Source organism: Myotis myotis, unplaced genomic scaffold (assembly GCF_014108235.1).
Source record: "Myotis myotis isolate mMyoMyo1 unplaced genomic scaffold, mMyoMyo1.p scaffold_m19_p_10, whole genome shotgun sequence".
Lineage (NCBI taxonomy): Eukaryota > Metazoa > Chordata > Mammalia > Chiroptera > Vespertilionidae > Myotis > Myotis myotis.
Genome location: NW_023416314.1, coordinates 41,194,724 through 41,215,138, shown reverse-complemented (window position 1 = coordinate 41,215,138; position 20,415 = coordinate 41,194,724). Strand labels below are relative to the sequence as shown.

General features: G+C 49.1%; 2 protein-coding genes and 1 non-coding gene across 19 annotated transcripts in view; 2 read left to right on the top strand and 1 right to left on the bottom strand.

Moving 5' to 3' along the window:
* Positions 1-929: 929 nt before the first annotated feature.
* Positions 930-19,440, bottom strand: PGAP2 (post-GPI attachment to proteins 2). Of its 8 annotated transcripts, none has more exons than XM_036325160.1 (8): positions 19,283-19,440; positions 16,015-16,178; positions 14,476-14,496; positions 10,925-11,099; positions 2,477-2,729; positions 2,238-2,332; positions 1,520-1,628; positions 930-1,340 (listed from the first exon to the last, which is right to left on the bottom strand). In XM_036325160.1, the coding sequence occupies exons 4-8, from the start codon at positions 11,087-11,089 to the stop codon at positions 1,210-1,212; spliced, it is 753 nt and encodes a 250-aa protein (XP_036181053.1). In that variant the 5' UTR covers positions 11,090-11,099; positions 14,476-14,496; positions 16,015-16,178; positions 19,283-19,440; the 3' UTR covers positions 930-1,209. The 8 variants fall into 8 exon arrangements, with proteins under 8 accessions (XP_036181053.1, XP_036181047.1, XP_036181048.1 ...); XM_036325154.1 differs by lacking the exon at positions 16,015-16,178 and adding an exon at positions 13,836-13,955; XM_036325155.1 differs by lacking the exon at positions 16,015-16,178 and having other exon boundaries at positions 14,471-14,496.
* On the top strand, positions 15,516-15,706 carry LOC118665605. The gene has a single exon (XR_004970701.1). It is a non-coding gene; the product is annotated as a U2 spliceosomal RNA (small nuclear RNA).
* Positions 19,441-19,613: 173 nt separating the features above from the next.
* The window catches only part of NUP98 (nucleoporin 98 and 96 precursor), a 102,031-nt gene continuing 101,229 nt past the window's right edge, over positions 19,614-20,415 (top strand). For 7 of the 10 annotated variants that reach the window (XM_036325146.1, XM_036325145.1, XM_036325153.1 and 4 more), the window contains exon 1: positions 19,616-19,875. The gene's annotated coding sequence lies outside the window, so the exon portion shown is untranslated. Of the gene's footprint in view, positions 19,876-20,415 lie in introns of all 10 variants that reach the window. The other 3 variants (XM_036325150.1, XM_036325149.1, XM_036325148.1) reach the window with 1 other exon arrangement.

The following is a 20,415-nucleotide window of genomic DNA, read 5'->3' as shown; positions in this document are numbered from 1 at the left end:
GACTGGGATGCAAAGGACAGGTTCAGAAAGGGAGAGGTGGAGAGCCATCAGCCTGCAGGCAGGTGTTCTCAGTGGTCTTGCATCTGAGCTGTTTACATCCCCAAAGGGAAAGACCTTAACTAGCAGTTGGGGCTAGAACTCAAGCTTTACCTCCACCCAAGACTCCCAGGTATCTCAGCTTCCAGGCCTGGAGTCATTACAAGGATAGCTCGGTTACTTCTCACCAAAATTGGGGCTTAGATCAGCCATAGGAGACTCTAAGGAGGTAGTGGGGCACCATGTGGAATCAACCTGCCATGGATTTATTCCCTCCATCCTTGGAGCTTGTCCCTCACCTCGGTTCCATAAGAGATAAGCCCAAAGACAAGCAAGCCTAGCCCAGACTGTTGGCAAAAAAAAAAATTTATTTTCCTTTGAAATAAAATGCACAATCAAAAGAGCTCAGAGCCTGGGATAGTAGGGAGGCTGGGGAAGGGGCACCAGTGGGGGTTGGAATCTGCCTCTGGCCCTTCCACCCCACACTTTTGCCAAGGAGGATGAGTCTGTAAGCATCCAGAGATTTCAGAAGGGAAGAGAAACATATGCTGTGCCAGTGCTTTTTCTGGAGCATTCAGCCTTTGGGTACAGATCACCACCTCCACAAGGTGATATCAGAAGCACAGGCTGGCAGAGCCCTTGGAAATCATGCAGCCTGCCCACCCGCCCCCCCCCCCCCCCCCATCATCAGAGATGAAGTCAGGACTAGACCATCTGGGCAGCCTTAGCAGGGTGTGCAGAATAGATTATTAGAGACATGAGCCAAGTGAATGACCACAGGAAGACAATGGCTGTGGTTTTCAGGTGGCAGCCACTGCTTAGTGGTCCCTGACCTCAATGAGAGGTGGCTATCTTAAAGCCAAGAACCGGATGGTGGTTATGAACCTCAGGACTTTTTTTTTTTAGCACCAGATGGAGCGCTCCTGCCACCTCAGCTTCTTGGGGCTTCTCAGGTAAGGGTGATGCTGCTTGAAGGTTCCTATACCTTCACATGGGGTGGGGAAAAGGAGATGCCGTAGAGCTGGGTAAAGCCATGTCCTGTGCCCTTCCTCCTTTCTTCTTCCCTCCCCAACTTCAGTAGGGCCCAGAGAGGACATAGGAGTAGGGAAGGCCAGAGTGGTTATCTCGCTTCTAGTTTCTGGGCAGTGGGCCTCCTCTGCAGGAGAGAAGGGTTTAGAACCTCTTTTCCTCAGGCAGGGAGGTAATGAGAAGCTCCTTGTTCCCGAAGTCCCACCAGGCTGTCATGTGGAATGCCATGTTGGTTAAGACAACAGTGTATTCCAGGATGGCAAAGATGGTGTACACTGTTTTGAGGACACAAGGAAGGGCATGGTGAGCTTCCTGTCCCCACCTTCCCCCTGACCTGGGGCCTCTTGATAAATCACCACCACTACATCACTACACAGGGAGCACACCACCATACTGCACACTATAGGGACCACAATTGTCCTGTGACCATCTATGGATCCTAGCCTGGCCTCACCTCCAGCCTCACAATACATGTTGTGCCGAAAGTAGACAGCCAGCGCCGTGAAGAAGGAGAAGAAGTTGATGATGAAGAGCCGCTGTTTCCAGTTGTAGGACTTCTGATCCTAGAGGATAGGCTGTCTGATCACTCTGCAGCTTGTGGAATATGTGTCGGTGGCCTCTCCTGTTAACCCCAACTCTAAGGACCAGTCTCCCCAACCTTGGTCATGGAAGGGGGCACAGGCAGGGGTAGCAGGAATGATGGGCATGTTGACATCCCTGCATTTGGGGTATAATGGGGCCAAGGAGCAGTGGTGTCCCTGCCCCTCCCACTTTGGGAAAATGGAATATGAAAGTTACTTGGAGTCAACCAACCAACCCAACACCTCCAGATACTGGGAAGAAAAAAGGTGTATGTGTGATGGTGGTGGTGGTGGTGGGGTGGTACAACTGTATTACAGAACACAGACCCTGACACGTCTTCCTAACCCATGCCCCTCATTCTACTCCATTTGGAGCCTCCATCTCGTCTCTCCTCCAGTCTCCCATCCTACCCAATTCTAACCAGTTACCCTCCCCTTATCCTCAAGTCCCAGCCTCAGCCAAGATTCCAATTAGAACTCCAGTTCCCACCTCACCATTAACCGCATCCAGAGGACAGGTCTCCTTGATTGTCCTCTGTGCACCTGGAGCCCCAGGTCTACCTTAGGGGTAGACCATACCTCCTGACTTACTGTGTGCTTCTTGGTCAGCCGCCAGATAATACAGGTGAGGAGCATGTGACTGAGGGATGCTGCGATGAACACAATGAAAGCGTTTTCGTGGATAGCTGGAGGGAGAGAGGAGGGTTGGGAGCACTCATTGCAGGGAGCATCTGAACTCTACATCTGAAAGTCGGAGTAAGGGAGGGGCAGGGGCATCCCCTCCCAGAACCCTTCCTTCCCCACTCTCCTTCCCTCCTCAGGTCACCCACTGAAGTCCTCGGAAGAGGAGACATAGGTGAGCACTAGCAGCGCGAGGTTCTCGATGATGTTGAGGCCGAAGTTGAGCTGGCAAAGCAGTTGGTAGCTAGGACACGGGGAGGTGCAGCTGAGGTAGTGGTTCCAGTAGGCGAAGGCCACCATGAAGCGGGGTGCCGAGTGCAGGCCGATGCAGAAGCGCCACACGTAGCGCTGGGGCACCTCCCCACCAATGGCAGAGCTCACCGAAGGCAGGTAATTGGGCACCTAGAGAGTTGTGACCCATGTGGGCACTGGCCCTTGCCACACCCACCCACTGGAGATGCTTCTCTCCATCTCATCAACCTGGCCCTCAGAAGGCTGTGCTCCAGAAAGGCCTCCTTTAGGTACCCACAGCGCTCTCCTTGGAGACCTCCCTTTTCAGGTCCCAGCTCCCCAAAGTGCTTGGTTCTCACTCCCCAGCCAGGGGCATATGTGACCTCCATCTCCCTACACATGGAACCTACACATGACTAGGAAAAGCTGCAGACAGGCTCAGAGACTCTCTGAGCCAGTAGCGGAAGGCCCTGTGAAAGGTTCCATGAACCCAGGACCCCAGATTCAGTCCCACGACAGGGATGGGTCAGAGACCATCTGAGCTTCCTTGGGACAGTGCTGGATTCACTGCCCAACTGAACTGTTCCTCTGACTGTTTTCTGGGCAGGTGTGCCTAAGTGGTAGAGGTACTGTGAGATACTGGGGGAGCTGCCCAGAAGGGAACCCTCACCCTGATCATGTGGTAGTCACCCTGATCTTGTACATCTCTCCCATCCATCTTTCTCAAAAATGGGTTTCCTCATTTCGTAAGGAATTGGAGCATAAGTTTTTCAACTTGAGGAAGGAGGAGGAGATAATACACAGCTACAAGGATTGCTGTGTTGCTTGTATGGGAGGGTGAGAGGGTGGGAGATGAGTAACAGTAGCTTCTATGGGGACAAGAAAGCCAGGAGGAGGCTCTCTTGGACTTGAGGGCCTGGAGCTGCTTCTCAAACTTTAATATGGATATAACTCACTGGGGACTGTGTGAGAGTGCAGAAGGTCTGGAATCTAAAAATCTGCATTTCTAAAAGATTCCAGGACTCTGGAACCTACCAGTCTGTTGCCCACTTTTCATGGACTTTTTTTTAGACTTTCAATAAGGGCCAGAGCAGGGCCAGAGCCTAGAGAGGGAATGACCCTGCTGCAGTTATGGTGGGACCAGTCTTCAGAGATGGAGTTCTCCAAGATCCCTTCCTTTTTCCCAATGGAAACACTGACTGGGTCTCCAAAGCAGCTAGTCAGGTAGGCATGATGGAGGCAGCTCACAGGGCAGGGATGGGTCTAGAGAAGCACCAACCAGAGGCTTCGTAGCCTTCACAGAAAAGAAGACGGATTCCCATCAGCACTGTCAGAGGAAACTAAGGGCAAAGCTCTCAGAGAGAGGGTGCTGCTCTCAAGGCCAGGGCTGGAGATACCATAGCTTGAGACCAGGCTCAGATATTCACTCTGCGAATTCAGTGAAGGGGCAGCATGGAGGCTTTAGAGACATACAAACCTGGGTCTGCAGCACAGCTCTGCCTTTATTAGTTGGGTAACCTTGAGCAAGCCACTTCACCTCTCTGAGCTTCAATTTCCTCTTTGACAAAATAGGGATACTGCTACCTATCTTACAGGGTGATTGTGAATATTAAACATAATGTATGCAAAGCATCTGCAGTATCTAGTACAAGGAATGGCTTTCAGACGACAAACTTCCCTGAAAAGCCTGCAAAGAGGTGGTGAGCTACTATGTGACTATTAATCATGAGATGGCCTGCGTATGAGGGAGAGATGGGAGTCCTTCACCAGACACTTCTGAGAACTCCAAGCCTTCTTATTTGACTTTTCTGCCTCTCTGAGTAGGGTTAGTGGGAGTGTTGCCTTTACTTCCTAGAATATTCATTCTGAAAACTCCTGCCCCAATCTCAGCTATTTAAGAGGAACAGGACCAGCCTCTAAAGCTTGGACGGAAGAGCCCAGTGCATTTAAGGGCTCACATCCCCGACCAATGCTGGGAAACAGGTAAAGAGTAGAGAGGGCAGAGCTCGGGAGATGCCTCAGGAGGAAGAGAGAATTAGGGCCCTGTGGCTGCCCATCCTGTTCTCACAAACTCTACCCAGGGATGAAGGCAGAGTTCTAAGAGCAGGGATTGCCTCTCTCCTCTCTCCTCTCCTCCTCCTCCTCCCCTTCTTCTTCTTCTTCTTCTTCTTCTTCTTCTTCTTCTTCTTCTTCTTCTTCTTCTCTCTCTCTCTCTCTCTCTCTCTCTCTCTCTCTCTCTCTCTCTCTCGCACACACACATACAATATCAAGTACAGATACTCGCATACACCAAGCACACAATTTTCCCACTCACCAACTATGCCAGCAACAAGCAACATCAGGAGCTATCAGAAACCAGGTACACAGTTCACCTCCAACCTCACCATGAGCCCAGAGCTAAGGGTACTGAGAGATGGGAACATAAGCCCTTTCCCCAAGAATAGAAACCCTTTGGTCTGGAGGACATGGCTTAGTTGATCTGTGGCAGGGAACCAGGCAGAAATTCACATGATATAAAGGGAGGGGGCTCAAAATATTCCCTGTCTTAGCATCTCAGTTTTTATCATTAGAGATTCATATTTTTGGCCTCAGATAAAAGTTCCCTGAAATTACGGATCACTTTCCTATTTACCTTACTGCACCCTGCCGCTTGCCAACTGGTCAAAAACTTCCAAGCCTGCCCTAACCGGTTTGGCTCAGTGGATGAAGTGCTGGCCTGCGGACCGAAGGGTCCCAGGTTCAATTCTGGTCAAGGGCATGTACCTTGGTTGCGGGCACATCCCCAGTGGGAGGTGTGCAGGAGGCAGCTGATCGATGTTTCTCTCTAATCGATGTTTCTAACTCTCTACCCCTCTCCCTTCCTCTCTGTAAAAAATTAATAAAGTATATTAAAAAAAAGAACTCCCACTCCTGTCATTTCTACTTTTTATTCTCTAAACTCCATCCCTACTGTTTATCCTTACAGTCCCCATCTTAGCTCTTGTCTCCCCACTATCATGAGCTATTGTACTATCCTCCTCACTGGTCTCCCTACTCTCGTCCCCTGCCATCCTTTCAGGGGCAGATTGGTCTTCTTCTTCTTTTTTTTTAATATATTTTATTGATTTTTTACAGAGAAGAAGGGAGAGGGAATAGAGAGTTAGAAACATCGATGAGAGAGAAACACTGATCAGCTGCCTCCTACACCCCCTACTGGGGATGTGCCCACAACCAAGGTACATGCCCTTGACTGGAATCGAACCTGGGACCCTTTAGTAGGCAGGCCGACCCTCTTTCCACTGAGCCAAACTGGTTAGGGCCAGATTGGTCTTCTAAACCACAAAAGTGATCATGTCCCGTTCCTGTTTTTTGTTTTGTTTTGTTTTCTTCTCTTTTCTTTTCTTTCTTTTTCCCCTTCCCCTTTCCTGTTTAAAATCTTTCCAAAGCTTCCCATTGCCTTCTGGATAAAATCAAGTTATCAACCCCACCCCCACCCCAAAAGTTGTCAGTCTGGCATTCACAAAGATTCTTCTTCACCCCACAGCAACAATGCTCCCTCAAGGAAGGAAGTCTTCCCCAATGACCAAGCTAGGTTATGTGCTTCCTCTGGGCCCTGCTATCCCTGTCTTCCCTTTTATCACAAAAGGAGTCCTAGCTCACCGTGCAGTGACTCTCTGGGTCTAGGACTATCTCCTGTATGAATGAAATGCTAAAGGCAAGTCCATGTTCAATTCAATGCCCCTGACACAGAACCTCTACTCCTGGGTCCTCAACAAAGGCCTGGTGGACTGCTCCTGGAGGCAGGAAGTCCATCTAGGTTTCTAGCTGGCAGAGCTCTGAGTGGACACAAGGAGGCCAGAGACAGAATCCAAGCTAGAATATCCCATAGCAGGGCCTGGGGTCCTCTCAGGTCAGGCCCCCAGTCTGAGCTATAGCTGTTACTTCTCCTAGCTCCTGGCCTCATCTTACTTTTTCAGTCCTGGATTCCCTTCCAGTCTGGTCTTTCTTCACTCTCCTTCTCCCTCTCATGATCTTTCTTACCTATTCCCACTCCCTTCCCTTCACCCTCTCCCCTTTGCTCCCTGGCACTCCCTATAATCCTCTTCTACTCTTGGAGGACTGTGACTCTACTTTCTGAGTCCCTCCTCCCAACCTCCCCAACTCTGACTTACCCCCCACCATCCTTTTATCTCTTCCCCTCTCTCTAACCCTCCACCTTCTTGCCTACTCTTTGATTTTGCCCTTATCTCTATCTCCCGACCTGGCTCTGACCCAGTGCTGGGGAGCATGGCACTCACCCCACAGTCAGTGGCCACCGTGTACTCAAAGTGGAACATCAGGGACCAGATGATGCAGAAGAAGAAACCGAACACAGGGAAAGTGATGAGCCACCAGAGCAAGGCTGTGAAGCGAAGCCGGAAGATGGTCCCATCAGGGTCCAAGGGCTGGGAGGCCGCAGAGAACATCCTGTAGAAACTGGTGCCTAGGCAGGGCAAGGGATACAACATAGGGCCTGGTGGGATACCTAGGCATGGGAAAGTAAGGCCTTTTCCAGAGCTACTCGGGGTATAGAAAGAGTCAAAAGAGTAGAACAACATAAGGAAAAAAGAAAAATAGTGCAGAAGAAAAGGAAGTGCAGAGGGAGATGAGGTAAGAGCAGTAGAGATAGACAGGGTCAGCTCTTAGGAATCCCCTTGGCACACTGATCCTATACAGCCACTCTTGAAGAGTCTGGAAAGTAGAGGCTCCTAGTGGCCTGGACAGGAAAGCTCTGATGGCCCACCTCATTCTCACTATCTTCATACCCACTCAGAAGAGTCAGAGGTGGAAGGGTATTATTCCCATTCCACAGAATGGGAGACTGAGGCCCAACACTATGCCAGGATTAATTATTAGGACTAAGGCCTCTTGCCACCTGGCAGCTTAAGGCTCCAATCAAGGCTTTCTTCTGGTCAAGGATCCTAGAAAAAGGACCCCAGCTCAGACTGGCCCAAGCCCTCCCACTGACCCTGTCTGACCACATTCCAGCTCTTTACCCATGTTCAACTAGGAACAGTGGGCGTACCCCAGACCTACTTCCATAGGGCCACAGGCTACCAGCCATCCCACCCACAGGATCAGAATGATCCAAGCCTCAGGCCAGCAGTATACCCTGATCCCAAGATACCAGGGTCCCTCTGAGGCCCAGACTTCTATCTCCTTTCTCTCTAAGAAGACCATGTCACCCACTTCAAGGTTTACAGGAATCTGAGGATCATGGAAACCTTCTCTACTTGGCTTAAGCCTGCTGTGTTGGACCACACCCAGATGGACAGACCTAGACCCAGGGAACTGGGCTGCTTCTGCTCCCTTCTCCCTCTAGGCAAAGAACTCCCTTTCTACCCCCTACTATCCCAACCACCATGACCTCTCAAGCTAGGCTCCCTTTGGGGCCCAGGGGAGGGGGGAGGGAGACGGGGGGCGGGGGGGAGAGACGGGGTGGGGGTGGTGGACAAAGATGATTTTGTATTAAAATGCCCAAGACCAAATCTCCCCTTGGGACTCATACCTCCCTTCATTAGGAAACCCCAGCCCATTAGTCTAGCTCACCATCAGGAATTGGGACAGGGGAAGGGCTGGGGAAGAGAGGGGTGCACTGAGCAACACTCACACTGGGTGCTGAAGGGTCCGGAGCTTGGGTTGAGTGCTTTAGCCAGACTGAGACTGTTTCAAGACTAGAGGGTCCCACCCCCAGCTCCTCAGGGCCGGCCTTCCCGCCCACAGAGTTCCCAGATCTCCACGCCTGCTCAGGCAGACAACCTTCCTAGGACCAATAAGGCCACATCATCAATTTTGGAACACTCTGAAAAGGTAAGAAGAGATAGTGGCTAAGGTCAGCTCACAACAGCTTCCTTGCCAGGGATGGGGGTGGGGAGTTTGTCTAACAATACAGGTAGGTTTCTGGAAAGGGAAAAGTAGAAAACAGAATAGGATTTCACCATTTTTTGTTGGAATAGGAATGAGTTTGTTGTTGGGCATCATTGGAGAGCTAATCTTAGGACAATAGATTCATGATCCAAAAGAGATCTAGACAGGCCTGAATATGAGCTATCAGTATCCAGCCTGGACAGATGCAGAAACAGCTATTGGCAGCTCAGGCTGCATTAAGAGAGGCCTAACAGTCTATAATAGGAAAGGAACAGTCCTGTTTTTTGCCTGTACTGCCCAGTCCATAGGAAGTCCTATGCCCAGATTAGGGCCTAGCATGGAGAGAACAGTGGCCAACAGTGCCTGAAGGAACTAGAGTTATGCTACCTAAGAGTAGGCTCACGGACTCCCATCTCTGCAGGGCTGGCTGGAAACCAGGAGGAAAGAGTAGCTCTAAGGCTCCTGAAGCAGAGATTCACCCAGAAGAGAGTGTATGCTCACTATAAGAGCGAGCTTGCTAATTGTTAGCTACTAAGCCTCGTCAGAATAGGCTTCCTGGGGAGGAAGAAAACTCCACATCACTGGGGATGTGCAAGCAGAAGTAAAGTCATCTAATTATAGATATGTTAAACTAAGGTTACTTCTTTCATTCCTAGGGTTGGCTATGCCTTGGAAATTCAGGGTGAAAAATTCAGAGGATATACAAAAATCCCCAGGGAGATCCAACATGGTAACCCCAGGGAGTGGGAACATAATACCCCCAGGGTTGCTAGGCCTAGTTCTGCCCAGAGGGACCAGAACTACCCCTCCTACAGCTACCTATAATTTAGCTACATAACCAGTATGCCAAGAATGGGTCATAGATATGCCAGATATGCTGAGGTTATTGTTACCATTAGCCCTCAGAGCCAGCCATGAAGGGCAGAGCAAACAACCTACATTTAATTCCATATGCTGTACAAATATTATGACTTTCTATATGGACTATGACTGCATTATACCATGCCTTCCTTTTCCCAGAGCACTGGGCTGGGGTCTTATTCACTTATTCAACAAATATTGATTCAGATGTAGTGCTCATCTTCAAGGAGCTTGCATTCTGGTGGGGAAGGTACACAAATATAAGGTGATAGAACTATGTGCGAGAGAATACAGGGTACTGTGGGTACCCAGAGGAGGGAGTGGTTAAGTTTGCCCCAAGGAAGCTGAAGAAGGCTTTTTGGAGGAGGATACACCTCAGTAGGATGTTGCGGAATGAAGAGGAGTTGGCCAGGGTAATAGAAACATTTGGTGTATTATCTAAGATGAGAAGTAGTCTTGGATCTTTTCTAAGGTGAGAATTAGGTCTTGGAACTAGGTCCCCCTTAGATCACCTGGTCACCCTCTTTCTCCTAGTTCTGTTCTTTCTGATAGCTCCCAGCCTGGGTTTTATCAGACTGGCTACCCATTGCTCAAGGCCCATGATTACCCATTGACAAATCAAGAGGGAAAACTTCAAGTCCTATGAACAAAAGAAGTGCCCCACCTCTACCCCCAGCCAGACTCCACTGCTAGTCACAGCCCTTTTTCTGGAGCAAATGCTCTTTACAGGACTGGAAGTCTTTAGAGCTCTTGCTGAGGCTAATGCAAAAGTCCATGTCCAGGCCCTGCCTCTTTTCTACTTAGAGCACATAGGTAAATTCCTCCCCTGTTCTGTCTTCCACCCTGACAATTTCCTTCTCCTCCTCTTCCTTCTGCTCCTCACCCTTTACATTTCATAAATCACCTTCTTATTCTTCCTCTACCCGGAGCTCTATACTAGTAGACATGGGGAAACGGAGGCTCAGTTTTGTTGTCTCAGGTAATATACAGAGTTAGTGGATAAACTAGGAGTATAACAAAAGTAAACACAGGTCTCACCCCCTTTACTCCAATTTCCTATAGAGAAAGAATTCTCACATTTTTCTTCCTGGCCCACCATCCCATATTGCTGTCCAGAGGGTACATGGCCATCTATGAAACCTCAGAGGGCATGGGACCTACCCCGGAACATGGACTCATAATCAGATCCCCATCCAGACAGGCACAAATACAGTCTCTCTCACACACATACCCAACTCAAAGCCATTATAGTCATGTCCCTTACAATTACACACACATATACATAATCACATTCCCATAGAAACTGGCACAAGCCCACAGTGCCACACTAAGGGGCTCCAAATGCCCTCTAGCCTAGTCCTGTTCTCTCTCCACCCCCCAGGAACTCTGCGTCTCCTGAATCTGCCCCTCTATGAAGGATTTGGTTCTGCTGCAGCTGCCCAACTTCAGCCCCCAGCAACCTCCATGAAGGTAGAGGGAGACTAATCCTTATGACCTCAATTTGCAGGCATCCCCCCAGCAGTCCAGTATGTTTGATGGACCCCACTGCTTATCCTGTCACAAAAGAACTAGGATCCAAAATAAATCCAATATGAGGTATCAGTGCCCCCAATCCCTACCCCACAGTGTGTAGCCGTAGTCTCCTTGAAGTGGAAGAGCAGGGACCAGAGGATGCAGAAGAGGAAGGCGATAAGTGGACAGCAGACTGTGCCCAGGGCCACCATGGTGAGGCGGAGCCGGAACAGGGTCCCATCCCGGTCCAGTGACAGTGGAACCTGGTACATCTTGTCAGACCTGGGGATGGAGGGGTGTGCTGTCAGGGCCCAAGGCAGCAAGGTGAAGTCAGCTCTTGTGCTCAGTCCTCCCAGAAGGAAGCCATCTAGCCCCCAAGCTTGGACAGCTCCTCTCCTAGATGAGGAAGACTGACTTGGAAACCCATGAGAACATTTACCCTCAATTTCAGAGGACAGACAGTGAAGCAGACCTGTGCTGCAATGAAATGTGAATAGATTGGAAGACCTCCTCTTCCCTATGCCTAGGACTATAGAAACTGGTTTAACTAGTCTCTCTTATTTCAGGAACCAATCCTATAAGCCTTCTAGCAGGCAGAAAGGTCCTCTCCCCCCCCCCCCCCCCAAGTCCTTGAGCTTTCATGCTTCAGGGCCTCCCATCAGCTCTCACTGCTTTACCTACTGGCCCAGGGTCCCACTGCACCCTTAGTCCCTTCCCAGGCTCTGTGTGCCCTGTGTGCCTGCACCACAATCCACAACAGCAAGGACTCCATGGAAACCAACAGAACCTCGGCTCCCCACTTGTCCCCGCCTGCTGCCTCACATGCTCTGAGAGTGAAAGGCTTTGCAGAATCAGGCCTGGTGCTGACATGGGCTTGCTGTTTACTGAAGAAAGCTGCCTAGTCAGCTTCTGGAAGCTTGCCAGTGCCCAGGGGCCTGTCCACCCCTCTGGATAGTAGGTAAGGGCTCCTGAGGAACGTGACTCCCTGCTCAGATGAGATTAACTAAGGTCAGGAGCTATAATAGCCAAATATACAGTAGCAATCCTAGCCCAGAACCCCCTGTGTAGAGAAGGAGAAGTTGAGGCCAAGAGAAGGAGCAGGAACCTGTTCAGGGTCACAGGGTCACAAACTGCAACTCTGGTCTTCATTGACCCCCTACCTCTTGGGTCAGAAATCTGAGCAGAAAGGTAAAAACCAAACCCTATATAGATGAGTCAGTCATCCCTGTTCCCATTGTAAAGACAGAGAAACCAAGACACAGAGAGAAGGCCCTTCCTCAAAGCAATATGCTGAGCCGGAGGGAAAGCCATCCTCGCCACTTAGGCTTCTTGTTGCCAAACTAGGGCTGGTTCCAGATACATAGATAACTTACTCTTCTGGACTCAAGGGCCTCACCAGATGAAGTCCCAACTCTTCTGGGCTCCACCCACAGGACTCTCCCTTCTAGTTCCACCCCCCGGAAGAACCTGATTGCCATAGGCTGGCCTCCTGGCCTTCCAGAACCAGCCAGGAAAATATGCCTCCACATTGTCATCTATCTTCTCCGCCCATCTCTCTGGTAGGACCTGTCAGGCAGCCTATCCCAAATGCTCAAACTCCTTCCTTTCTTTCTTTCTTTCTTTCTTTCTTTCTTTCTTTCTTTCTTCTTTCTTTCTTTCTTTCTTTCTTTCTTTGTTTTAAAAAATATGTTTTATTGATTTTTTACAGAGAAGAAGGGAGAGGGATAGAGAGTTAGAAACATGGATGAGAGAGATCGATCAGCTGCCTCCTGCACGCCCCCTACTGGGGATGTGCCCGCAACCAAGGTACAAGGCCTTGACTGGAATCGAACCTGGGACCCTTCAGTCCGCAGGCTGACGCTCTATCCACTGAGCCAAACCGGTTCGGCTCAAACTCCTTTCTTCCTTTAGGGGCCCACGGTCTCTCAGGGGAGTAGGAAGTGGCTCTGGTGAGCCTCTCCAAGCAAACAAATTCCTTGGATCATCCAAATGGATGAGTCTCTCAAGGCTCTGGAGAGGGAACACCTTCCCCTCCCAGACCAAATTCGGATTCTGTGCTTATAGCAGCAGTCCCTCCTAAAATCCCTTCCTGAAGCCAGTTGCTACAGATCCCTCAGGCACCATGGGGTCCCCAAACTGAACACCAGATTCTCAAGGAATGAAAAGTTATGAAAGTTACTGCTCAAAGCAGGGGGTGATAAGGAAGTTGTAAGAACAGGCTGTTCCACATCTTCCAGATATGCATGGCCTCCTTCTTAGCTGTGTGACCTTGGGCACGTCACCTAACCATTCTGGGCCTATTTCCACAGTTGTTCAACATGGGGATCATGTGTTTTAGATAAGACCATTCCAACTTGGACATTCAACTCCTCCAGAACAGGAAGCTCACTACCTGAAGGTCAGCTGTTCAGCCCCAGTTAGCTCTAACTTCCTTGTAGGTATTACTTAGTTGAAAACAGCTTTCGTAGGAGTACCCCTACCTCATCTCAAGGGTCTCTAAAGATCTCAGCTTCCAGTCCTAATCCACAGTTACTAGATGCCTTCTGAACCTAGGCACTACATATAGTTTCTTTTAATCCTCACTATAATTCTATGAGGTAGGCACTATGGCCGATATTTATTTCCATTTTACAGAAGAGGAAAGGCTCAGGGAGGCTAAAAACATTTGCTCAAGAGCACATGCTAATAAATGTCAGCTGAGATTTGAAACTAATATATTGGATTCCAAGCCCTCCCCCTATCCAACACTTGCTTGGTTTGTGTATTTTTTTTTTATTTTTATTTTTGTGAATCCTCACCTGAGGATATTTTTTCCATTGATTCTTAAAAAGAAAAAAAAAAAAAATCAATGAGACGTTGCCTCCTGCATGGGGGCCAGGGATAGAACCTGCTGCAACTGAGGTAGTGCCCTTGCCCTTGACCAGCCCACCGGAATCTAACCCAGACCTTTCAGTCCACGGGCCCATGCTCTAACCACTGAGCAACCGGCTAGATCGCAACACAAGCATTTCCAGGCACCTATGGAGGAATGCGGAGCAGGAGTCCATGTGGTGTTAAGAAGGGAGAGCTCAGCCTCTGCACACCCAGCCCCAGATGGGGGAAAGGGGTCTGTTCAGCAAGGTAGGACAGCAGCAGTTCCTAGGTAGGGACCAGGACTCCGAGTTAGGGACGGGCCCTGCGGAGGCTGGACCACGTGGCCCAGCTCCCCCAACTGGGGCTGCCCAGCGTCCAGCACACCCATCCCCATACTCACCAAGGCTGCGGTTGCGAGCAGACCGCGCTAGCGCAGGCCAGGAGCGGAGGGTCTGGGGACCCGGAGGGTAGCCCAGGCCCGGCCGGGAGGCGGGGGTGGGGGGTGGAGGGTAGAGGGGAGGAGTGGCGGGGAGAGGGGGAAGCGGCGGGGAGGGGAGTGGGACGGCGGGGGCGGGGACTGCGCGCTTGGGGCGGAACTTGGGAAGGAAACTGCGCCCAGATCCTCTGCTGGCTCCTCCCCGCTTCTGCAGACCCAGGCCCTGGGCTCTTCTCCTTAATCCGGTGTCCCCTCAAGCCAAGCCTCTCTAGCCCTCATCTGTTCCACTAATTCCGGATGCGTGGGGACAACCGGAAGAGCCCTGTACAACGGGTTTGACCCGTTGGATAAGCCGCCTCATTACCTTACCTCTCCGCTGCGTTCCATCACCTGTTGAAAGAACAGAAGATTAATTCAGCAAAGCCCCGAATTCTCTCATTTCTTGACCCCAGTCTCTCCTTCTCAGCCGAATTATCCAGCCTCACCCCTCTAAAACATTAAACCAGTTTTGTCCCATCCTTGGCCCCAAACTTTGTTACCCAGAGCCGATTTGGGGAATTTCAGCAAAGAGAAGGGCACTGACAAGTAAAGAAATCCAGTGAGGCCCTCCCCAGAAACTCTGGGCCAGAGCTATTCCCGCCTTTGATCAGGAGAGGGCGCCCTGCCCTGTCAGACAGAGCCCAGAGGATCTCCAGCCCCAGCCCTGGTTTCTCCCCATGATGAAAGGGCTGATCACCAGATACCGGCCGGCCCCAATCGTTCCCTCCCCACGCAGACTGACCCATAAAGAAACTTGAGGGAGACTCTTGGCTCCCTTTGCAAATATCATCCTACTCCAGTAGGGAAAAGGATGAAGGGACCAGTAATCCTTCCTGCAAGTGCAATGCCTGTTTTGTCAAAACACGGACAGGGGTTGGAGAACCTCTAAGCTACACACCACCATCACATTTTCCCCCACTCATTAATTTTTAAAAATTGATTTTAGAGAGAGAGATACATCGAGTTTTGTTGTTCCACTTATTTATACATTCATTGATTGCTTCTTCTTGTATGTGTGTGCCCTGACTGGTTTTAACCCACAACATTGATGTATCTGGATGACACCCTAACCAACTGAGCAATCGGCCAGGGCCCCATTCCCCCCCCCCCCCCATTTAATCCCCACAGTAATAATTAGCACACTTTGAGTACCCTGTGTCCCAGGCACTTTTCTGCTTTTTATGTTATCATATTTAATCCTCATTAAAAACTCTATGAGATAGATACTATTAATATACTCATTTTATCCATGGAAAACAGAAGGTAAAGTTACCTACTTACACAGCTAGTAAATGTCTGAACCAGGATTTTAGACTGGCACATGAGATCCTTTAATCACTATATCCTACAAGGTAGCAAGATCACTTTGCATCACTTCTCAGCCTTTTGGCTGAGATCAAGTATAGTATTTGTTCTTACCAGTTTACTATCTGACATGTCCTCTACTCAAGGACAATATATTACATGGATTTTTGGAGCAGGAAGATGGAATAGGAGCTTGCTCCATCCATCTTGGTGCATCGGTCCGGTATTGCAATAAAAAGAAAAAAAGTCACCACTTTGCAAATGGGGAAACAGAGCCCCCAATTTTTATTAACTTGTCAGAGCTTATTTCATGCATTCACTCTTGTTCACTCACTCAGTCTAGGCCTGCTCTGTGGCAAGCCCTGGGTTGGCCAATGGTGGGGAACCCAGAGATATCTCGGCCCCACTCCTGGAGGAAAGATGTCTTTTTCTCAAAACTACTTTTCTTGACTTTGAATTCTTCCCACCTTCTCCTTTAAGGTTCCAGGGCAAGTGAACGATTAATAAAAATTTACTAAAAGACCACTTCCATTTAGTTTCAAAAACTGGATTTAGGTTTTCTACCTTTGGGCTTCGGGTCATCCTCTTTGTTTAGCTCCAACCTACAGATGCCTGCTTCTGGCCCTTGTTCCCTGTCTTGAGCTCTTTCCTGGTCCCACATCTTTATTCTCCCTGTTCATCTGGCTTGGAATGCTTCTTTTCCTCCATCTCAGCAAACTCTACTCTTCCTGTAAAGGTAGTTATTAGCATGACACTTTGGTAATTTAGAAATTCATGTGGTAATTTCTAGGAGACCGATAAAATAATAGAAAAAGATAATTTTATTTCTAAATTGGCACAGGAGGAAAAACAAAGTAATCCGGAAGAATGCAGGAAAGGAGATTTTAATGGCCAACAAACACATAAAATGATAGTCATCACCATTAGTTATTAGGGAAATGTACATGAAAAAGACCATGAGATGATACTTCACACCCCCAAGGATAGTTATAATTTTTAAAAAAATATTTTTATGTAATACCCTTTGTAATACTGTAAGCAACAAAAAAAAATATTTTTATTGATTTCAGAAATGGAGAGAAAGAGAGAGATAGAAACAACAATGATGAGAGAGAATCGTTGATTGGCTTCCTCCTGCATGCCCCCCCATCGGGGATTGAGCCCCACAACCCAGGCATGTGCCCTTGACCAGAATCGAACCCAGGACCCTTCAGTCCACAGGCCAACGCTCTATCCACTGAGCAAACTGGCTAGGGCTATAATTTTTTAAAAAAAGGAAAATAACAAGTGTTGGAAATGATGTGGAAAAATTGGAACCCTCATATAATGCTGGTGGGAAGGTAAAATGGTATAGTCACTTTGTAAAACAGTTTGACAGTTCCTCAAAATGTTAAACATAGTTACCATATGATCCTACAATTTACTCCAAGGTATAAAAGTATAAATACAAAAGAATTGAAAACATATGTCCATAAATGACTTGTACATGAATGTTCATAGCAGTATCATTCTTAGTAGCTACAAAATGGAAACAACTCAAAAGTCATTCAACTCATGAATGTATAAACAAAATATATCTATAAAATGGAATATTATTTGATCCTGAAAAGAAATGAAACACTGATTCATGCTACAACACAAATTAACCTTAAACACATTTTGCTAGTAAAAGAAGTCAGACACAAAGGCCATATTATATGACTCCATTTATATGAAATGTCCAGAACAGGCAAATTCATTGAAACAAAGTAGATTAGTAGTTGCCAGGGGCCGGGGGAGGGAGAGATGGAGAATGACTGCTGCCCTAGGTCTTGCTCAGCGGATAAGAGCAGTTGGCCTGCAGACCCAAGGGTCCAAGGTTGGATTCCGGTCAAGGACATGTACCTCGGTTCAGGCTCCTCCTCAGCCCAGGCCCTGCTTGGGGAGTGTGCAAAAGGCAACCAATGGATGTGTTTCTCTCACATCAATATTTTTCTCTGTCTTTCCCTCTCTCTCTAAAAATCAATGGAAAAATATCCTCTGGTGAGAATTAAAAAGAAAGAGAGAATGACTGCGAATTGATCTGGTTTTTAGAGAGGAAGGGGGAGAGAAATATTGATTTGTTGTTCCACTTATTTATGCATTCATTGATTGATTTTTGTATACGCCCTGATCAGGGACAGAACCGAAAACTCTAGCATATTTGGACAATGCTCTAACCAACTGAGCTACCTGGCCAGAGCATGGGTTTCTAGTTGGGGTTATGAGAATGTTCTGAAATTAGATAGTGGTGATGGTTGCACAACCTTATGAATATACCAAAAACCTATGGATTGTAGTACACTTTAAATGTGTAAATTTGAATCATATATGAATTATATAATTTCTCGTGTGAATTATATCTCAATTTTTAAAAAGATCTGCCAAAGAGCTGGGCCTCAATAAATGGCAATTATTACTACAAAAAAATAAAAGAATACTAGTAAAGGAGAGACAGAAACAGAACAGGAAGGATAAGTAGAAAGTATAACATATTAGATAAAATTACTGAATCTACCAATAAATTAACTGCAAAGAACTAAATGCTCCAGTTAAAAACCTAATTATATGCTATTTCAAGCATCACCCTTCACTATCAAGTTATAGGAAAAGAGGAAGGAAATAAACATTTACTTAGTGCTTCTAAGAGCCAAACATGTGCCCAGTCCAGTCCTTTGCAAATTCCATTGTTTTACTTTTGGGCACAGCCCATTTCAAATCAATTTTGCATTGATGCCCCAGGAAGAGATGGTGGTGGAGTGGTAATCCTAAGAGGCTTTCTGAGCAAACCCTATTTTGTTTGGGGCTCTCGGTCATGAGATCTAGTTTGTAGAACATGTACAACCTCCCTTTGTAATGTCAGGCTTCTGCTCCAAGCTAGGCCTGGGGGAAGGAATACCAATTTTAAAGAGAAAAAAGCATAGGCCCAAAATGGCATCACTCAGCCTAAAGCCCATACCAAACCTAGATTTAATACCTGATCTACTTGTACTTTCAACCTCTCCCAGAAACATAATCTTAATCAACCAGTATGAAACTTTCTGGTCAAGCACTAGTAAGGAAATCTGTCACATAGGCCCTCTCCATCCTCCACAGAAAGAAACAGTTACATAATAAAAAACCCTTCCTCTTCTCCTCCCCCAAAGAAAAGATGTCTTTTGCTAATAGCTTCCTTTACTCGCCCTTCTTCCTATAAAATCCTTCCATTTTGTACAACCCCTCAGAGTGCCCTTCCAGTTGCTAGAGGGATGCTGCCCAATTCATGAATCGCTTTATAAAGTCACTTAGATTTTCAGATTTACTCAGTTGAATTTTGTTTTTTAACACCAAGATGAAGAAAATGCAGCTCTGCCCTCCAAAAGCCCAGGCACATAAGACAGGGATGTAATAGGATACAATGTGACAGAGGCCTGCCCAAACATTAACCCAACTTTCTGACAGATCAGCAAATGTATCCCAGAGAAGGCGGGAACATTTGAACCAGGCCTTTAGGAATAACTGGGGGTTCCTAAAGGACAAATGGAAAAGAAGTCCTATTCTGAGCCAGTCCCTAGGGCATCTCTGAGCTCATGTCTATTCTAGGGATCCAGAGAGGCAAAGAAAGGTTGTGCTGGGGCTGGCCGGGGTCAGGAGACAAGGAGGCCAGGTTTTGAGGCCTGCCAGCAGCTGCAGGCAAGCTACATGGACAGTCAGACCTCCCCGGGGGGTCCTCTAGCTCCGCACGTGGTTGGGCCAGGAAGCGAGGGGAGGTACCAAGGGGAAGCCTTCCCTTCACCGCCCACGGACTGGGGTAAGGTGAGGGTAGAAGAGTTACCATGCCATCCAGTAGCCTTCCCTCTGATTGGCCCGAGCTTCAGCAGCCGGGCCTCTCCGCTCTCAGGAAGTGGGCGGAGCCTCTGTATGACGTCACCATTCTTCTCCCACACCCCGTTCAATGTAGCCACTCACCAGCCCACTTCGAGGGGCCCTGTGTGACATCACGGCTCCCTTCCAGCCAACCGCGGCGGCGAGAGGCGGGACTCCAAGTCCCTCCCACCATCCCTTCCCTTTCCTCCCCCTCATCCCCTAAGTCCCTCCTCTTCCTCCTCGCCCCTTCTCCCGAAGACCGCCCTCACGTTCAGTTTCGAAAGCCTCGTTGCCCAATGAGTCATAGGGTGGGCCTCGAGTGGCGTCGGCGGCTGCCAATGCGCAGGCAGCGAGGACCGAGCGCCCGGAGCGAACCTCTGACGGCGGGCGGCGTGTGACGCAGTCGGGCCCTCTGCGCGCAGCCCCCGAAGCGGCCGTCTGTGTCGGAGCTGGTGGCGGCGGTGACGGTTTCGAGGCGGCCGCGCGCTGCTCCCTGAGCGGCGGGTGGCGAACGGGCCTAGGCCTGGACTCCTGGCATCTCCCCTCCCCCACCGCGCCGAGGTAGGTCGGGGGCCGGGGTGGCGGCGGCTCGGGACGGCAGGCTCCTCCTCTCCTCTCCTCTGGGCGGGCGGTGTGCGGGGCTTCCCAGGCCCTCTCCGCGCCCAAGTCTCGGGCCCCGCGCGCACCTCTGTCCCGAGGGAGGGGGCGGCCCCGCGAGCCTGCGGCCCCGAGGCCGGCTCTGACGGAACTGGGAGAGAATGGCTGTCGGTGGGGTCGGGGCCGGGGGCTCCCATCGCAGCCTACGGTGAGGGAGCGTCCATCTACCCAGTTGTATTTATTCATTTGCCCGGCGATGACGAGGTGGGCCGGGCCAATGAATAGGGTCTCATTTCATTTGCGGTGGCAGCGCCTTTAAAACCCTGAATATGGTCTCGCCGCACTTCCCTTGACTCTCGAGTGGGATGGGCTGTATTTGCCTTGGCCTCTCCTACGGGGAAATGTGCAGTTCCAGGGTTAAGGTGGGTGGATCGAGCGTTTGTTCGCTGTTTGAAACATCTGAGAATTAAGGTCAGGTTGGTGGAGTAAAAGGTTATTTTCGGG